The sequence below is a fragment of the Staurois parvus genome, unplaced genomic scaffold (assembly GCF_062004578.1).
Source record: "Staurois parvus isolate SC_StPar_1 unplaced genomic scaffold, SC_StPar_1.0 ptg000530l, whole genome shotgun sequence".
NCBI lineage: Eukaryota > Metazoa > Chordata > Amphibia > Anura > Ranidae > Staurois > Staurois parvus.
Window position 1 is genome coordinate 12,716,906 of NW_028318326.1, and position 20,126 is coordinate 12,737,031.

General features: G+C 41.7%; 1 protein-coding gene across 1 annotated transcript in view; it reads right to left on the reverse strand.

The window, feature by feature from the left end:
• Nucleotides 1-20,126, reverse strand: part of MYO3B (myosin IIIB) — a 463,809-nt gene that overhangs the window by 442,726 nt on the left and 957 nt on the right. The window contains exon 2 of the mRNA XM_089690537.1: nucleotides 14,322-14,456. Within this exon, the coding sequence (XP_089546663.1) occupies nucleotides 14,322-14,456 (135 nt within the window). The remainder of the gene's footprint in view (nucleotides 1-14,321; nucleotides 14,457-20,126) is intronic.

Consider the following 20,126-nt stretch of genomic DNA (forward strand, 5'->3'; position numbering starts at 1 on the left):
GACATTAACTGCCTGTACGTTGGCTCATGGGGATGGTAATGAAGAGGATGTTTGGACATCTAACTGCCTGTATGTTGGCTCATGGGGATGGTAATGAAGAGGATGTTTGGACATCTAACTGCCTGTACGTTGGCTCATGGGGATGGTAATGAAGAGGATGTTTGGACATTAACTGCCTGTACGTTGGCTCATGGGGATGGTAATGAAGAGGATGTTTGGACATCTAACTGCCTGTACGTTGGCTCATGGGGATGGTAATGAAGAGGATGTTTGGACATTAACTGCCTGTACGTTGGCTCATGGGGATGGTAATGAAGAGGATGTTTGGACATTAACTGCCTGTACTTTGGCTCATGGGGATGGTAATGAAGAGGATGTTTGGGCATCTAACTGTCTAACTGTAACTAACACAACAGTCTAAATTGGTGAAACTAATGCTGGCCATCCATGGATGGAATTTTGTTAATTTCCTGCTGAATTTTTCAAAATTTAATCCATGTGTGGCCCCACCATTACTTCGTATTTGAAGATAGAAGGAGCCAGAATCGTTTGCTAAACGGTTACTGCAGCCAATCAGCTGTAGTAATTTTTTGGGTATTCTGACAGCAATGGGCACTTGCTGTCAGAATACTATATCCAGTAGGGGAGAATCACCCCTCTGCACTGGTAAATCTGGATACATACGACTTTCAGCCCGTGTGTACAGCTTCTCATCCGACAGAAGCTCATCTCACGAGGCACTGTACTAACATCGCTGAACTAGCACTGCTTGTATTAGTACAAAGATCTGTCAGTTTTTTTTGTTCATCTTTTCTTATAGTGTGTACCCTGCGTTAGTGTGGATGGAGGAATCTATTAGATTTCTTTCAGCCTGCAGGTTGAATAAAAGAAATCTAAGCCTGGTACATACGGTAAGGTTTTTCGTTCAACCCAGTGGGTTGAACGTAAAAAAAAATGAGGAGCTCACGAGGAGCTTGCTGTACTAACAATCAAGGGCAGACTGACCATTTTGAAAACGCGGGCACTGCCGAGGGCCCAGTGTCAGTAGGGGGCCCCATGAAATGCCCCTGGTACCTTTTTCATAGGCTTTTTTGAGTTTGGGCAAGGACACAGGGGCCCCATGATCCCCTATTGCCCGGGGGCCCCATGAGTTGTCAGTCCACCCCTGCTAACAATGCAACTTTAGTACAGTGATCTGCTCGCTGAGCTATTGTGTTCTGACAAGACCCCCCGCCAGAACACACCAATCAGAGCTTGTAGCCAATGGCCATTGGCTAAGAGCGCTGATTGGACATCGACTGTCTGCTGGTTTGCCAGCTAGCTCGTTTGACAGAAGTCGGCTGTCGGATTGGCTTCTGTCAAACAAGGCCCTGTATGCACAGGTGAAATGTCGGCCAGTATCTCCTGTACTGGCTGATTTTCTCTGATATTCGGCCTGTGTGTATGGGGCTTGAGAGCACTTGGCCAGTTTAAAAAGCCCAGTGAGCCTGAATTCTTCCTACAATATTAATTATCAGTGATGGTCCAGTGAGATAAAGAGATTGGAGTGGAATGAAGAGGAAACAGGAGAAAAGGGCAACAAATACAGGTAGTGAGAAAAAGAGAGAAATTGCCAAATATGAAATTATAAGCCGACGGCAAGTGCCCTTTAAAAACCCACGGAGCTGTGTCATTTTTAGAAAGTCTAGCTCCATGTGACGAAAATGTCAGGCAGGAAAAGATTGATGTACTTGATAACAATGAGGCAACAAATTACAGTCATTTGAGGCGTTTGCTGCATGGCTGCCTTCACTGGCAGGCAATATAAAATAGACAGCAGCCATATCTCTATACTTAGACCTGATAGCATGCTCTGCCAGCAGCTGAGATGAAACATCCTGATTCAGAATAGCAGTGCTTCTTGCAAGCCGTTTCCATTAGTGTGCTGCCATACATCAAAGGAGGTGATAAAAAGCAGGGATTAGGGCTCTGGTGAATGTGTTTTTACCCACAACATTAGCTTCTAAACCATCCTTTTCCAGTCCCTGTAGTGTCGCTCTCGATGTTTTTGCATGTTTTCTAATTCCATGTTAAAATGATGCCGAAGCATGGAGTCATTAGATTTTATAAATTATATGCCATTATTCTGCAATGAGATTTTTTTTCTCTGAGCTTTAATACAGCCATTTTGTAGGCCAGCCTGACCTCGACCTGTGCTAAATGAAAGTGAATTAATTAAAGTGAAACTAAACAATATCCCTATTCTCCAAAAATAATCTATACACATCTACTACTTAGAGTGATATTAAAGGCTCATATTGTTTTATCTAAAATAAAAAAGAGGTTTATACTTACCTGCTCTCTGCAAGGATATTGCTCAGAGCAGTCCCTTACCTCCTCTTTTGGGGTCCCCCGTGGGTGCTGTCTGCTCCTCCTCTTCTGTGAGTGCCCCCACAGCAAGCTGTGTGCTATGGGGGCACACATGCCTGACCCAGGCTGTGTGCATCCGTAGACACACACAATGCTGCTTTCTCCTCACTGGATTTGAATGACAGCAGCAGGAGACAATGGCTTCCACTGCTCTCAGTCTTTCCCGTGAGAGCAGGTAGAGAGACCAGTGCTGCTGTAGACAGGTAAAGTGCTGGACTGAGAAAGAGCTCAAGAAAGTAAGGGGTGGAAGCAGGGGCGGACTGACAACTTATGGGGCCCCCAGGGCAATAGGGGATCGTGGGGCCCCTGTGTCCTTGCCCACACTCAAAAAAGCCTATAAAAGGTACCAGGGACATTTCACGGGGCCCCTTACTGACCCCTGGCCCTTGGGCAGTGCCCGAGCTCTTGAATGGTCAGTCCGCCCCTGGGTGGAAGGGAAGGAGCAACAAGTGGAAAGAATTTTACCTTAATGCAGGCAATGCATTAAGGTAAAAAAAAGTCTGACTTTAGAAAAACTTTATTGGCCCTGTAATTGATTTTTTTATCTCAGGAGTGAGCCAGAAGGTTGGCTATTTTCCTACATACAGTGGGACCATAGAGAACAAACATAGCCACCCTCTAACAGGAAGTGGGATCACATCAGCAAAGAAATTAATTTGTAGGTTTGGAATTAGGAATACATACTTTTTTTAAACCAGTTTAATGTCACTTTAAGAACCCCCTGTTTAAGCCAAAAAGGCATTGATGAATGTAAAAAATGCAAGATCCCATAACTACAAGACTATTATTTGAGTTGCTTAAAGTGGTTGTAAACCCTGACATATACCCAGTGACAGAGATGAAACAAATCTACTTACAAAAGGCTATACCTGTTTATTTACAGCAGGCTTCTCCAAATTTTCTAAACAAAGGGCCAGTTTACTGTCTTTCGGGGGGCCAGACTGTGGCCATTGGGAGTAGAAAGGTCCTGACATCAGCTGGAAAAAACAATGTCCAATTGTTGGCGTCACTAGGAGGACTTGTGCCTCGTCATTGGACCCTATTGTTGGTGTCACTGGGAGAAAACGTGTTACATCATTTGTGTCATTGGGAGCAATTGCACCCTGTCCTTGGTGTAATTGGGAGGAATGGCGCCCCTTCATTGGTGTCAGTGGGGGGAATTATGCCCCATTGTTGATATCAGTGGATGAAATAGTGTCCCAAGGGCCAGATAAAAGCAAGCAAAGGGCCGCATTTGGCCCCCGGGCCGCAGTTTGGAGCCCACTGATCTACAGCTATCTTTCCCCCTACATCCATTCAAAGTACAAAATGTATATAGAATCTCTCGGCTCTGAAAAGTAGGGGGTCCTCAGAAGTAACTCATGTAGACAGGAAAGGTACAAGGCAGCAGACAGAAATTACACTTACAAACATGCCAAGGATTTCCCAGCAACACTCACCAGCCAGCCTGCAAAACAACCAATCTTTCTCTGTCTAACAGTTTGCATTAAAAACAGAGGGTTTTGTTTGCACACATTTGCAAATACATGCGTAAGCCACAATCCCACAAGCCCACGGACTAGTTACTGTCTCTTGGATGCAAGTCTGTGGGAGAAATACCCGTTACCTGGCTGTGCAGAGAGAAGCTTGGGGTACCAACAACAAAGCGGCACTTATGAGGGTAGAGCTACACCAGTAATACAAATGGTTGCTATTACTTTTTCCATGTCAGTAATGCTTTGAATTCAGAAAATCTGCATTGTTGGGTCTGTTGAAACACAACAAGCACGATGGCCAGACATTTTTAGAAGATCAGCAATGGCAGCCTCCATATTCCTTTCATTATGGGTTTTTCTATTACAGCATTTAAAATGTATGTGAGTTCCTTTTAATTTTGTTAATTTTTTGCTGAAAAATGTGTAGGCTAAAATACAATGTACATGGAAACCCTAACTGAATGGCTGTTTGCCAAAGCACTGTGTACCATAAACATGTCACCCTAATTTTTCCTAATATAATTATTTTCGCTTTTTTATCCTTTGTAGAATCTCAGTGCAGCTGATCTTCTGCTCTATTGCTTTGCATTTTTTATTTTTTTGCTGTGGAGGTTTAAGTGCACTTTAGGTGACCTTTTTAGCATTCCGGATTTTTTGTCCAGAATCCAGAGATGCAAAGTGAGTATACAATAACAAAGTACATAAACAGATTACCTTCACTGAAGACTACATCACAAACAGTGGATCCAGAGATACAGGCAATTTATATTTATATGCAAACCTTGGCTTTTCTTTAAAAGCTAAGTTTGGCTCTGCCCCTTTTACTTCTATTGTTTTTTGGTTGATCCTCTAATATGATATGAAGCATAAATGGGGATGGGGATGCTCAGGAGACTGGGGAAAGAGTGAGAAAACACTCAACTATTACAGGAAATTTCATGTAGCATCCTGCCCTAATCAGGCTAAATTAAATTTTTTACCTCACTGTACTCAGTGAAGAAATGATCTGGGGTTTTTTTAGGTCTGGTCAGGGATTCCCTAAGGTCAGTGGTTGATTACTCCTGCCTGCTTCCAGAATGCATTATAGGAGAATCAACCAATGATTTGTGAATATTTATCAGGCCCCAGCCAATCCCTGAGAAGGGGGTTCCCAGAAGGTGGCTATGATAAATGTATGGTCAGATTGTTCTTGTCCTGGGGCTACTGCCTGTGCACTGGAGTTGCTATTTGGGCATCAGCATGTGCTGTGCTGAGGACCTGAAGGAGATCTGATTGAGAGCCTTTTACTGGAGGGTATCACCTGCAGAGACTAGCCTGGACCAGGGGCGGACTGACCATTTGGAAACTTGGGCACTGCCCGAGGGCTCGGGGTCAGTAGGGGGCCCCATGAGATTCCCCTGGTACCTTTTTCATAGGCTTTTTTGAGTTTGGGCAAGGACACAGGGGCCCCATTATTCCCTATTGCCCGGGAGCCCCATGAGTTGTCAGTCCCCCCTGGCCTAGAGGAGACTCTTTTTTTCCTTATGGAGAGTGTCACATGGAGGCTGGGTGGCAGACAGCTGTCCTTGGACTTTGCGAGAAAGACTTTGATAATTGATCCCAGGTGTGCTTGGGAAAGTAAGTGCCAGAGGTTGCTGTAAGGACTAGGACTGCTTGCATAGAGTTCTTGTTTAGCTGAGTGAGCTTTCCCTCCTACCCCCAACAAAGGATTTTACAAGTGGATTTTTCCATTGTTTGTCCTCCTGCTAATTTTTCCTGATATTTTGGAGTATCCTGCACCCTATCCCTTCATCCAGTTGATTGCTGCTGTAGCGCTACCCCTGATGGAGCTGCTGTAATACTATCTATGTCTTCCTTAAAATTATCCCCCGCAGCCAGGCACAAGGTAGTTTCACAGTCAGGTACACACACACACACACTTCTCTCATTGTCTCCAATTATCAGTCTAGGGATTGTTGTTTTTGTAGTTTTCTTATTGGAGAACTTGGGTAGCGATAAGGTATTTAGTAGGATACTTCAGGACAGAACTTCCTGAAATAGTAGCCTTGAGCAAAGTCTAGCTTATCTAGGAGGGTCCTACACTGCAATAAATCTACAAAAAAGACATTCCCTAGACTGAGCCTGTGGTGCTTGGACAGACTCTGTATTAATAAGATAGACCTGGGTAATCTACAGCGCCCCCTTCAGAGGAGAGCGGTACACAAGATTTCCATATCAGCAATTAACTGCATTTTCATTTTTTCCACATTAATAATGGTCCACAGATGGCACGTGGATGGATAAATGATCTGTATGTCAAAGTTTTTTTTATAGTTTTATACTATGCATGCTTACTCTCCAATAGGAGAGATCTTACTGGCATATGGTAGGGCTTGTCCTAGTAAAGTGACAGAAAAACAGTTTGAAATATGTAATACAACCACATGTGAAATACAAATACTGTATATACATGCAGCCAAAAAGTTGACTTTAAAGAAATGACTTGACTACTGGTCTCTCCTGCAGAAGCACAAGGAAATAGGAGGGCAAGACATTCTTTACCCTGAAGGTGGTCTAATGTTACCTGCCTTTTTGCCATGTCCCATACACATGTATGGGGCCTGTATTAGACATACGTTTGTGCCATGCTGACCCAGGTCCTGCCCTGCTTCTTTTCAGATGGGATACTCATCTACCTATTGTTCTAGGAGAAGCTCCACCATATTGTGTCACTTTCTTTGCCTGAAGCCCACCTTAACCACATTCCCAGGCCTAAGACCTATCACCGAGAATAAAAGGAATGTCCAGAGAAAATGCTTTACAGCACAACTCAATTACGGTTCAGTACTTTTCTTGTAAACACAGTTCCTTTACAGCACGACATCCATTCACATAACTCACTGAGCACAAGTCTAGACGCAGAGCACTATTCTTTAGTACATGACATTATGAACAGTAGTTCTTCAAATGCAGAACACTCACATAAGTCCCAGAACTATTACAGCCATCTTCCCCAGATGTCTCCAATTCAGATGTTACCCACACAGGGTGTAACTTCCCTTCACACAAAAGGAAACCTTCCATAGGCCCAGAGGCCATTCCAAACAAAGGCAAAAACTGCTAAGTGAGAGTCAGTGGAGGACAAGGCTTCTCTTTCTGTCTCAAAGTGTCCTTCTCTTGATACCCTGGTGATTCAGCCCTGCAGAGGGTTCTCATTCTCCTCCAGCGCAACACTACATCCTGGTGATCAGAGGTGTCCTACACCACAACTCTCCTGTGCCTCATCTACAGCTGGCATATAAAGGAGTACTATCTGCACCCACTAAATCCCTACAGCAAGGGCTACAAATAAAGGGTGCTAACACCTGCCAACACACATACCAACTATTACCCAGCCCTGGCAAACAAGTTGGCATTGGAACTGGCAGCTTCTGCCTCTACAAGCCAAATCAACACTATTTTTCTTTTATATTCGTTTTAGAGTATCTTAACTATAGCATTATTCTTCATTCAAAAAACCTTGAAAAGGAATAAAGAAATACGAAATCAAATGTATGCATTTTTGCGAATCTAAACTACTGTTTAATTTATCATTTTGACAAAGCCAACAATTCATGAAGTGACAGGGAGTCAATGCAGTAAGTTCATCCAGCAGTGAAAATGGTTACATTAAATTCCTTTTGGCATGGTCCCACAATAAATTCACTAACATGTCTATTGTGTAAGTGTATTAATGAGATGTGGGCTGCTGAATTACAGGAGAGATTTGGGGAAGGATTCCTGCACCCGTCCTGAGATTTGCTGTGTTTTTTCCATTGTTCAAACTTAATGGAGCTGCTCTGATGTACAGTAAGTGCTTGTGAGATTAGCATCAGCTGAAACAAATGAGCAATTTAAAGATGTTTAATGTCAGCTCAGATGGATGATTCAAAGGGTGAACTGTCAATGAGCAGGATACGGAACCAATGCTATCAGAAAGACAGATGTACTAACTGTGCAGCCACTTGACAGCTCAAACTTAATCTGGCACAACAACCTATAGTGAACTGTAGTAATAACATTATTATTTTTATTACTAATATTACCATCATTACTACTACTACCACCTATATAGCAAGAAAATTGAAAAGGGATTTTATCCCCTGCTGTGTTTCTGTTTCGACAATATTAAAGTGCTTCTTTGTACTGTATGTATAGATAAAGGTAATGTATAGTGTTAACTTATATATTTTCTACATCTATTTATCATGTCCAATAAAAAAAATGTTTTTCTTTTTCTCCTTTCTATTTTATCATGTACGTACAACACATTTATATTTACCACTTCCAGCCAGTGGGCAGTGATCCCAATGTTCTTCCTAAGACCAGAATGGCTCTTATGGGGGACACATCTCCCTACACTTGTTATTGTGAATTACCTCCAGGCTGTACCCTTGTCTCTGGACATTGTCAGTTACTCCAAGGTGTATCTTAGTCAGTGGCTTGTGTGGGTTACCCCTGGGTGTACCCCAGTCACTTGTTATTGCGGGTTACCCTAAGGTGTATCCTGGTCACTGGTTATAGTGGGTTACCTCAAGTTGTTCCTTGGTCAGTGGCTACTGTGAACCAGGGTGTATCCCAGTAATTGGTCATTGCGAGTTGCCACATCTTCTATCCCAGCCATTGATTATTGTGGGTTACCCTAAGGTGTACCCCAATTAGTGGTTATTGTGGTGTTACCCCAGGGTGTACCCCAAACACCAATTATTGTGAGTTATCCCCAGGTGTGCCCCTGTCCCTGGATATTGTTGATTAAACCAATGTGTATCCCAAACAGTGGTTATTGTGGGTTACAACAGCTTTCATTCCAGTCTTTGGTCATTGTGGGTTACCCCAAGGTGTACCCCAATCAGTCGTTATTGTGGGTTACCTCAGGGAGTACCCAAGTAAAAATTATTGTGGGTTACCCCTGAGTGTACCCTGGACACTTGTTACTGTGAGTTACTCCAAGACATATCCCAGTCACTAGTTATTGCAGGGTATCACATCTTGTATTGTGGTCACTCCAAGATGTACCCTAATCAGTGGTTATTGTGGGTTAATCTAGGGCAGTGGTTCTTAACCTTGTTGGAGGTACTGAACCCCACCAGTTTCATATGCGCATTCACCGAACCCTTCTTAATTGGAAAAATAAAATATGATTTTTAAAACATAGGTATATATTTATACATAGGTGCACAAAATGAACAAAACCGTTAAGAACAAAGAACAAAACCATTAAAACATGATTTTCACACAAAAACATAATAATGAATATTTACTGCACGAATCATATGAGTCGGGTGTGGATCTTCACCTCTGCCGAACCCGCGAGACTGACTCACTGAACCCCTGGGGTTCGATCGAACCCAGGTTAAGAACCACTGTTTTATAGTAATCCATCCCCCATAGTAATTCATCCCCCATAGTAATTCATCCCCCCTATAGTAATTCATCCCCCATATAGTAATTCATCCCCCATAGTAATTCATCCCCCATATAGTAATTCATCCCCCATAGTAATTCATCCCCCCTATAGTAATTCATCCCCCATATAGTAAATCATCCCCCATAGTAATCCATCCCCCATATAGTAATTCATCCCCCATATAGTAATTCATCCCCCATATAGTAATTCATCCCCCATAGTAATTCATCCCCCATATAGTAATTCATCCCTCATAGTAATTCATCCCCCATATAGTAATTCATCCCCCATATAGTAATTCATCCCCCATAGTAATACATCCCCCATATAGTAATTCATCCCCCATAGTAATTCATCCCCCATAGTAATTCATCCCCCATAGTAATTCACCCCCCATATAGTAATTCATCCCCCATATAGTAATTCATCCCCCATAGTAATACATCCCCCATATAGTAATTCATCCCCCATATAGTAATTCATCCCCCATATAGTAATTCATCCCCCATAGTAATACATCCCCCATATAGTAATTCATCCCCCATATAGTAATTCATCCCCCATAGTAATTCATCCCCCATAGTAATTCATCCCCCATATAGTAATTCATCCCCCATATAGTAATTCATCCCCCCTATAGTAATTCATCCCTTATATAGTAGTAGTAAGTAAGTAGCAAGTAGTAAGCCAAGTCCCCCCTGTGTCAATTCACTTACCTTTGCTCCGCGCGTTCCTCTCGCCGGATTCCCGCGCTGTTCTGGTCTTCAGGGCGGACTGTGAGAGGAGCCTAGCTCCTCTCATGTTCGTCACGCTGCCCCGCCTACACACATCCTGACAGCCAATCACTGGCTATCAGGATGTGAGTGGCAGCGAGACTGGCCAATCATTGCATTTGAGCGCGCTGCCCTGGCTGTTTTTTTTTTTTGGATCACGCTGCAGAGTCCCTGCCGCCCGAGAGGAGGGAGGGGAGCGGGCGCCCGGCACACAAGAGCCGCATTAAAGCGTGTAAAGAGCCGCATGTGGCTCGCGAGCCGCGGCTTGCCAACCACTGGGCTAAGCGATGTTGCGTGACCACCTGCAGCCAATGATGGACAAGTGGGGCATGTCATCACGAATCATATGAGTCGGGTGTGGGTCTTCACCTCCGCCGAACCCGCGAGACTGACTCACCGAACCCCTGGGGTTCGATCGAACCCAGGTTAAGAACCACTGATCTAGGGTGTACCCAAGTCACCAATAACTGTGGGTTACCGCACGGTGTACCTTAAATTACTCCAAGAGTTTGTCATTTTTTTTTAGGTGCACCAGGATTATCTGCTTATTTCGTAATCAGTGAAAAGAGTCATAGAGGTGATTGCATCATCATCTGACCTCTGCCATGAGATCTGTATGGGTAGCTGTGAAGCCTTATTTTTTGCCAATATTACAAAAATCTGTACCATGGAAACACTGGAGAGTCTCCCCATACAACACACACTTCAGCACCATAACAATCTAAAACAAGTGCTAGCAATTACTTCTCAGGGAATGTCAAGCATCTTTGTTTTAACAAGAATACCAATAGCTTTTAGGGTTTTGTTTTTTTTCACAGCTCATTAACAGGATGGTTAATCGATTGGCATCTGGGAATGAAATATGCAATGTTTCCCTGATTGCTGTTATCTCAGAATTACATGTTATTGCAAAAGAAAAAACAAACAGACAAACCATAGCTTCTACTGTAAAAAAAAATATAAAATAGGAAATTGAAATTGAACTTCAGGCAAATACCTAAATACAGAGGTGAGAGTTTTGTGAGCTGTCTATTAACCTGCCAAAGGAGGTTCAATTTTGTCCATCCAGTCCTGAGGTTTCCATAGCTCTGCCACAGTACATCGGGGGGGGCGTTGGAGAGGAACTGATTTATCTCTGCTGTGATTTTCACCTAAAACCAAAATCTATAGTCTCCTCACAGCACTCTAGAGCCAAACTTTTTTCTGTTTGTGTTGGATAGAGTAGGAAAGGGTTAGAAGCCTGGTCAGATTGTTACTGCTGCCTGTAAGATTCGCTGTCTTTATTTGTCCTAGTGACCATAGTCACCCAAAACATTTTTAGTTGTTATCAGAACAGTAAAAAAACAAGAAATATTCCAATGGCAACACTTGTTCCTATGGCACTTGTCTATGCAAGGATTTCCCTTACATCGGGAGATCTCCTCTCAAATCCTGTTGTGCTTCAATACAGTAAATGAAGAAAAATCTCCCCAGTGGAATACAGACAGCAACAAAACAAACTTGACAGGACTTTGACCATTTCCTACTTTATTTATTCATTTATGTGGCTTTTTATCCAAATAAAGCTAGTTTCACACCTCTGTCTGTTGTGATTGATGTGTTTTTCTGGTGTGATTTAAATTTTTAACATGCATTTTTGGCGCTTTGCTTTTTTTTTTTGCCAATAGGAAAGCATTGACTTTGATGCGACTTTGATGCGACTTTCGATGGGTGCAAATTTGAGGTGACTTTGGATGAGTGCGACTTGGATGCAACTTTGGATGGGTGCAACTTTGATGCAGCTTTGGATGGGTGTTACGTGGCATTAAAGTAACACCAATCCAAAGTCTCACTACATGAACAGAACTGTCATACTTTCCCATTAGCAAAAAGAAAAAAGCAAAATGCATCAAAAGTGCAAAGCTTGCGTTTTTGATACGGCTGCATTGAAGTCTACTGCACAGAAAATTGCAATGTGCTGTGGGAGAAAAGCCTCTGATCCTTTCAAAAAAGCACACCATCCCAAAAGGCACAGGTGTGAACTAGATCCATTGGAAATCATGTTAAATGGACTGTTGTGCGTTTCCACATACTGGAAAACGCACTGAAAAACGCTGAACATGCTGAAAAAAGTGTGAATCTAGGGTAATAGAAACCTATCTAATCACCACATATGGGATTCAATTACAAGCAGAGGGTAAGATCAGACCTCAATGGATACCATTAATAAAGGGATGTCAAAGATCCTGTGACTAATCATGCTACCAACAGGAAGTGCTATAGCATTTTACAGACTTATCTTATCCTTAAAATGTTACTAAACCCACAGCAGTAAAATCAGTCTGTATATGCAGTAAAGCATGTTTGTTATACTCACTGTGGGACCTAAGGGGTTAATCCTTCGCATTGTGTAAAAAGGCTGTTTGATCCTGTCTTCTCTGATCCTCCCCCTTTTTCTACTGTCACCAATTCATCTGCTGATAGTACAGAGCTCTAGGAATCACTCTGCACATGCTCAGTTTGTGTGTATTGCTAAAGAGTTTTTATTTTTCTTTATGAGGATGCATGTGATCAGCACAAGGCCAATCAGCACTGTCCAGAGAGAGGGTCAGGGGTTATGCAGCCTCATAGGACAGGCAGAGCAGAATGAAAATTTCTCCTTCAAGTTTTAACAAGTGCACAACCAGACACTGATAAACGTCACAAGACTGCTATATACTGCTGATGAGAAAAGGTGTTTAGCAGCTTATATTTACTAAAATAATTGCATTTCTATGTTCTGTGTACTATGGGAGACCAGATATAGAGAATGCAGGGTCCTGGGTTTAGTCTCCATATTACAGACAGTTAGCTTCAGTACTCTTCAAAATAATTAAAAATTGTCCACATAACACAGTCCTGATGACTCCAATTCCTCATAGGTGTGGGATCCTTTGAATAAAAACATCTACCATCAAGACTACAACCTTATCCTGTGGAAATTGGGCATTACGATCCGTAAATGAGACGTGGGTATGCCATTTTTTTCCCATGGCTTCAACAATTAAAGATGGCCAGGGGTCCCCCCACCCATAGCCATCTGACTATTTATGGTAAGGCCAAAGTAAAAAAAGAGAGAACTTTAAATGAAGAGGCAATTCCAATCAAATAACCTAGAATACAGAAAACTAAACAAAGAAAATAAACATAGAGTTGACAACATGATTAAAGAGTGATTAATCATTTCAGACACAATTCAATATCCACTAAATAAACAATGAAAAGGTGAAGAGGAAAAAAAAAAGCAAAACAAAAATGTAAAAGTGGATCAATAAACCAATCCATTTAAAGCCAAGTATTAATCAACTAGTAACGTGAAAGAGGAGCAATGAATGTGCAGTTTAGCAAAGAGATAGAAATGAACTGATGAGCATAAAGCACACGGCAATCCAGGAGTGAAGAAACCCTACAAACCTCATGGCCACAGGCTGCCTTGTCAATAATGGGTACTTTTTTTTTACTTTCACTGAGAGCTAGCTGCACATTCTATCAAGGAACATTTTCACAATGGAACTGACAAAAATGCACCCAAGGCAGCCAGGTGCATATTGTCTGGGTGCTATGGGTCTACCATTGTTCATTTATTGCCAACGTACTGTGATGACTGCTTATATGTTGCCCACATAATACCACTACTGCTCATTTGTTGTCCACACATTGTCATGATAGTTGTTTGTTTTCATATCTCCACCAATGCCAGTTTGTTGTCTATGTTTAGTACTCCCCACACGACTGTGACTATTAAAACATGCCCCTAAAACCTCTATATTTTGTTTAAGTTTCTTATTCACTAGGGCACAGTACACTCAAATATAATATACAGTGCTGCCAAAAACTCAAAATAGGGGAAAGGCTATCTTAGAGGTAAAAGGTTTAGGGTGGACATCAGTAAGGTGCTGATGTTCACTAGTTATCCAAACAGCAAACAAGCTAGGTCAGTGGCACAGAGGTTACTAAAAGTGGAGCTTGGAAAATCTGGTGAAGCTCTGCAGAGAAACCAATCAGCTTCCAGGTTTTATTGTCAAAGTTTAATTGAACAAGCTGAAGCTAGAAGCCGATTGGCTACCATGCACAGGTGCACCAGATTCTAAGTGCTCCAGTTTTAGTAAATCCCCCACACACTGTCTACTGAATCAAAGGTTTGAAAAGTATAATTAGTAGGTGTTTCAAATGTGTATTTAGTTGTTAAAATAGGGTACTGCAAACTGAATTTTCACATACCTCTAGAACAAGCCAAAGTTGTCCTCCAACATACTGATCAGCTTTATAATACATTCCATAAAACATGACCACATTTGGGTGATTGGGAAGTGACTGCAGTATGTTATATTCTGCCTCAATCTCCTCATCAACATCCTAAGGTGAAAATGTAAAAGGTTATTCCAGTTTTCAAGAAAATCATCAATGTTACAGTAATAATAATTAACATGTTTGATGAGCACTTTTTCTTGACGATTCGAGCTTGACAAAGTAGTAGTTGTGTCTAGCATTTTTAGACCCCAGCAGAGATTTAGTTGATTGGATTTTTATTTTCCTGGCTGCCAGGGGTTTCTACTGAAGACATAAATATGTATGCCATCTAGTAGAGATGGGAGTTGGGTTAGGTTACATCACTGCTAGATGGTTTCTGGAACCATTAAGATGAAGTTCATCATCTTGGCTCCACCCCCTTAACCAGGCTGCTGTAACATAACTTACTAAGCTTTAAGCTGACCTGTTGTCTATGCCACCCACACTTCCTGGACTATTCAACATGTTGGATCCAACACAGGGCATTGATTGCTTCTGCCTGCTGTTGTTGAGTGTTTTCCTGTAATTAGAGAGAGAAGGTACAATGTATTGCATCATGAATATTTACTCTGCCTTGGCCAATCATTTGGGGGGTTATTTCAGTGATGTCGGCTGAGGAAGAGGATAAATATTTGGAGTGACCTCATATAAAGGTCCTTTCCTCCCAGGCTTTGCTTGTTGAAGGTGTCTGTGTAGAGGGGTCCAGTCCTTCCCTCCCAGGCACTTGTCTAGGGAGGACGTAGCTGTGTAGAGGTCCTTGTCTCTCAGGTTACTGCTTAGTAAAGGAAGAATTTCATTCTCTTAGCTTCCCATCTGAACCTAAAAAATTCAAGCTCACGTGTGGTAGAGGACTAAAGAATCTAAAGCTGATCTGTGGTAGAGATCAAAGGAATCTACAGTGTAGATAAGCCCATCATTTGAACTTTTTCCCAAATCAGTTACATTCAAGGGGTGCTGGTAAGGACAGCTGTCACAGTTGCTGGTGCTCTCAAGCAAACTTCCATCAAACAGCTGGTGTCATCACATATGCAGCACCATGGCAACTGCAGATCGAACAGGAGTAACAATGGCAGCTTTCTTGGCTGCAAATAATACAAGGGCTTAAGTTCCCTTTGAAGAATCTAAGCTAGCCTGTGGCAGAGGCCTAAGAAACTAGAAAAAAGCCAACCATCTAGTCCTGAAGAATTCTAAGAGAAGTGTCCTATGCAGAAGAATCTTTGGTCCTGTTTTTGGATATTATGTACCCCTAACCTACTCTTCCTTAGACATTCAAACCAAAGAACTTGCACTTAGAAGACTGGAGGTACTTAAGGTACTGTCTGCCGCTGTCTGCAGATTGGTGTGTTGCTGGGTGCTGCTACAGGGAAGTTCACCACTAAGAGGAAAAAAATCCAGCCACGCCTGCAAGGTACAACTGCATAGCTAGCCTGACTATTCACAGCACAGCAGCCATTAATTACATTGCTTCCTAAAGCATACGCATAATGATGTAATTGAAACCCAGCATAATAGAACTCACCTCTCAGCAACAGGTTTGCGTTATGGTCTGATCCCCAAGCAGCACATGTTCACCTTTACCTGATTTCTTGTCATTACCTTCAGCCACATGAGATCTAGGAAAATATCACGTTCTTCTGGGTATGAAGGAGCATGTGACTCTCTCCATGTGGCAGTACTGGTGTCGAAAGGCTGGTCCGGTGCTGTCACATTGGACTGGTCTCCTTTAAATGGCTGATTGAAGTAGTAGGGGGACCAAAGAAAACCTGAGTATGTGCAGGTGAGGGATAGGGCATGAAAGTGAACCCTTTGCTTTTCCCTGCATGCCCCACATTCACTTTAAAAGCAATTTACCACATTTCTTATCCCACTTACAAAAGAATTAACCTTTGCTGTTATTTTTCCTTGAATGTTCTTACAGCTTTCTAGACTTCCTGGCTCTATGACAAACATCCTTACCACATACTGTTTATATGGCATGGTATCCTTTGCTCTGGTCTATTTATCTCCATTAAGATGGAAACAGGACAGGACACGTCATCATGTAACCGTCTACAGATAGACTATTTTTATTCTTTTTAGTGGTGATTGTGCATTATGTTACATATTACAAAAATCCCATATAGTTAAATATTACAGCAATTTGTGTACAAATGCAGAAGGAATGTATCTTCAAAATGCAATTTAATTAAAAGATGTGAAATGAAACAGGTTATTTTTCTAATAAATTGAAGTCACTCTGGCGTTAGCTGGGTTTAATGATGCGTATCTGGAGTATAATTTGAAATTAATTTGTTGACATCTCAATTCAGAAGCACATATGGAAATTAATGTTTAAATATATTTCCTTTTCTGTTTGCCCTCTTCTAATTTTTTAAAAGCAAAAAGTCAAAATCTGGTAAAAAAAACAAATGCATCATAAAACCACATAATGTATATTGCTAATTCTCATACAGTCTATGTTGACAGCAAAATTGTAAGTTATTTACATAACAAAGAATCTTGCCAAAAATTAAACTCCAGTTGTAAGTAATTTTTTTAATTTGAATTCAACCCTTTACCAGGCTTCTGGGAAAAGCATTGAGTTTATTACATAAGCAGGAAATAGGATTTCTGGCGAAGCACTGTACATAAACAGTAAAGAAATGCACGTAGCGAAAGGAAGGAAAGAAAATAGCGCAGGGCAGACATGACTAGGTTAAGACGGGGTTAGTAAAGACAAAGAGTTAAAAGGAAAAGGTGGGAGTTAGGATATGGGCAAGTTACCCGACTGGTAACTGGAGGGTGTAGGGTGGGGTCTTCGACACCTTTGGGTGTGGATGGGGAGGGTTGTCAGTTCAATGCAGGAGGAGACAGCGGAGAGCGAGCTTCCCTTCCGCCCTCCCTTGGGGTTGTACGGGTGTTTTGTCACTCCCCGGGGGTTTTTTGTTCGGGTTTCGGGGCTGGTTGTTGGTCTTTGGAGGCACTTATTTTGAAGTTAAAGATAATGGTTTGGGACCCATCGGCAGTATGGTGTGCTCGGGGACATTCCAGTTAACCAAGGTTTAACTGGAAGGTGGTGGTTCTGCTCTGCGGATGGTATGTTTTTTCTCCGAGTCGGTGTGTTGCAGAAGGAGGCCTAGTTATAATATAGGTTCCGCAGGAGGATATCAGTTTTGGTTTGGTGCCTTCGAAGACCAACAACTTCTCCTATATGTTTCTGTTTTAATGAATGTTTTGTGTATTGAGTTGAAGTGTTAATAAAAGGCCGTGTTGGCCATTTTACTCCAAACAGTGTTTTTCTTTAATGATATGTTAAAGGGGTATGTGAGAGAGTGAGATGGTGGTGTAGAGGGTCTTGACTAACCTATCTCTTGTACACTAGTCAAGAGAATGCCCCCAAGTTGCAAGGAAGCAACCTCAGAATTTTTTCACTGTTTCAGAAAGTCAAAGAGGCTCAGATTAAAATGAAATGAATCCTCAGCTGCCTGCACATACATAAAATTTTCTCAAGCACCCAAGACTTTTAGTTCCTGGTTACACCAGTGCAATTTGTCATACGATTTGATCGATTCAAATTGCATGAAAAATTGCACCATATTGGCCACAATAGAAGAAAGTAGTTCATGCACTGCTTTTTGCAAGTTCAGGTGCGAGTTTGTGTACTACTTTTTGGAAGTTCAGGTGCGACTTGCATAGACATGAAGTCACACTGACATCCAACTTTGAAATTGTGCAAATTCAAGTGAAGTCGCGCTAGTTCAAAGTCAGATTTGGTGTGACCGAAGCTTGAATTTTAAAAAGGCTGGCCCACCCCCTTCATCTAACTTTTAATAAATGAGTCTGCCCATCATGCTAAAGGAGCAATAGTGAGCTATAGGAGACAGGAAGGAGTAGTCTAGCTCTAAGATTTGCATCTTAAAGTCAGCATTTGCATACATAGAATATAGTAGAAATCGCACTGCAAATTGCAAGAAATCGTTGAAAATCTTCACAAGTAGCAATACAGTCTTCAGAAATCACACCTGAAATTGTGCTAAAATTGCACACAAATTGCGTGATTTTAAATCACAGCAGTGTGACTAAAAACTCTAGTATGCAAATGCTGACTTTAAGATGCAAATCTTAGAACTAGACTACTCCTAGAGTTTTTAGTCACACTGCTGTGATTTAAAATCACGCAATTTGTGTGCAATTTTAGCACAATTTCATGAGTGATTTCTGAAGACTGTAATGCTACATGTGAAGATTTTCAACGATTTCTTGCAATTTGCAGTGCAATTTCTACTATATTCTATGTATGAGAAATTGCAACAAAACTGCAGAAAAAGTAATGCAAGGACTACTTTAGAAATCGCGCTACAGCAAATCGTTAATGTTAAGACACTGACATTCACTTCATTACATGCAATTTCAGGTGTGATTTCAATTTGCAAATCGCACCTGAAATCGTACCAGTATGACCGGGCACTTAAAGTGGAACTAAGCCCATCGATTTTAACAGTTTCAAAAAACAGTTACATTCCCAGCATGCCAGAAATGCAGTCACATTTGCTTGTGTTCTCAACCAAACTGTCAAACCATCAAACCGCTGGTGTCATAACTGATCACATGGCAGTTACAGATCAAACAGAGGACAAGATGGCAGCTTCCTTGGCTGAAAAAGATAGGAGGGTTTAGTTCCGTTTTAAGATGTGTTAGTCCTAAGGAAGTCTTTTACAAAACTTTTTCTGTTAAAAGGATAAAGCATTAATTAATTCCCCTCATTTGGAGTTTCAAAACAATTGTAAACTAGCCTTTGGAATGACGTAGGACCCTTTCATACAGCTGTTCTGACTGGGTCCATCTCTTAATTTTTCAGATGGACCCGATTGGAACCTCCATTCTCCTCTATGGAGTGTGTCCATTTACACCTGTTGACATCCGATCCGCTAAAATCAGACAGATGGGAATTTGTTCCCCTTCCGTCCAGCAGATTGGAAGGCAGTTCAGTGTAAACGGACAGGCAATCCATTTATGCATTAGAGAAGAGTAGGCTGTGTCCATGTTCGCCCTGCATAAGCAGAGCGCATATGTACCTGTCATCTGCCTGCCCAGTGGGAATCAGTGGACAGATCCCCCGCTGAGCAAACGGATTGCAGCCAGAATCAGTGGGCATAAATCACTAAAGAGGGGAAAGTGAGATCATATCTATAAAAAAATAGTTTGAGTCATTCTACTGCATTTATTATAAGAAGAACTATGTACTAAGTTTCCATTTATGAGATGCATTCAAGTAAAAACAGGAAACATTTCATTTTACAGATATAAAAAGGGATGTTTAAAATGCAAGTGTGGTGATGAAGTTTCTTGAGAATGAAGACATAAAACCCGCAGATTTCTACAGAAGACTTCAAGCACAGTATGGGGATGATACGTTCATCCACAGTAAGTCAACTGAATGGTGTAAACATTTCAAAGATGTCCGTACATCCATCAGTGACGATCGCGGCCATGGTGGTTCCCGGCCCACAGCAGTCATTCTGATCCTTGATAATCAACGCATAACCTGTCACTAGAGATGAATTTCAGCACTGATGATGAAGTGAAGAAGGGTGTCCTAGGATGGTTCAGGTGTATTGAAAAATCTTTCTATGCCGAAGCTTTCCAGGCATTAGTTAAACGCTGGGATAAGTGCATAAATATAGCAGAGGAGTATGTCGAAAAATAAATGCATTTTTAATTCCTTGAAACTTGTTCTTTTATTATATAAACTCAAAA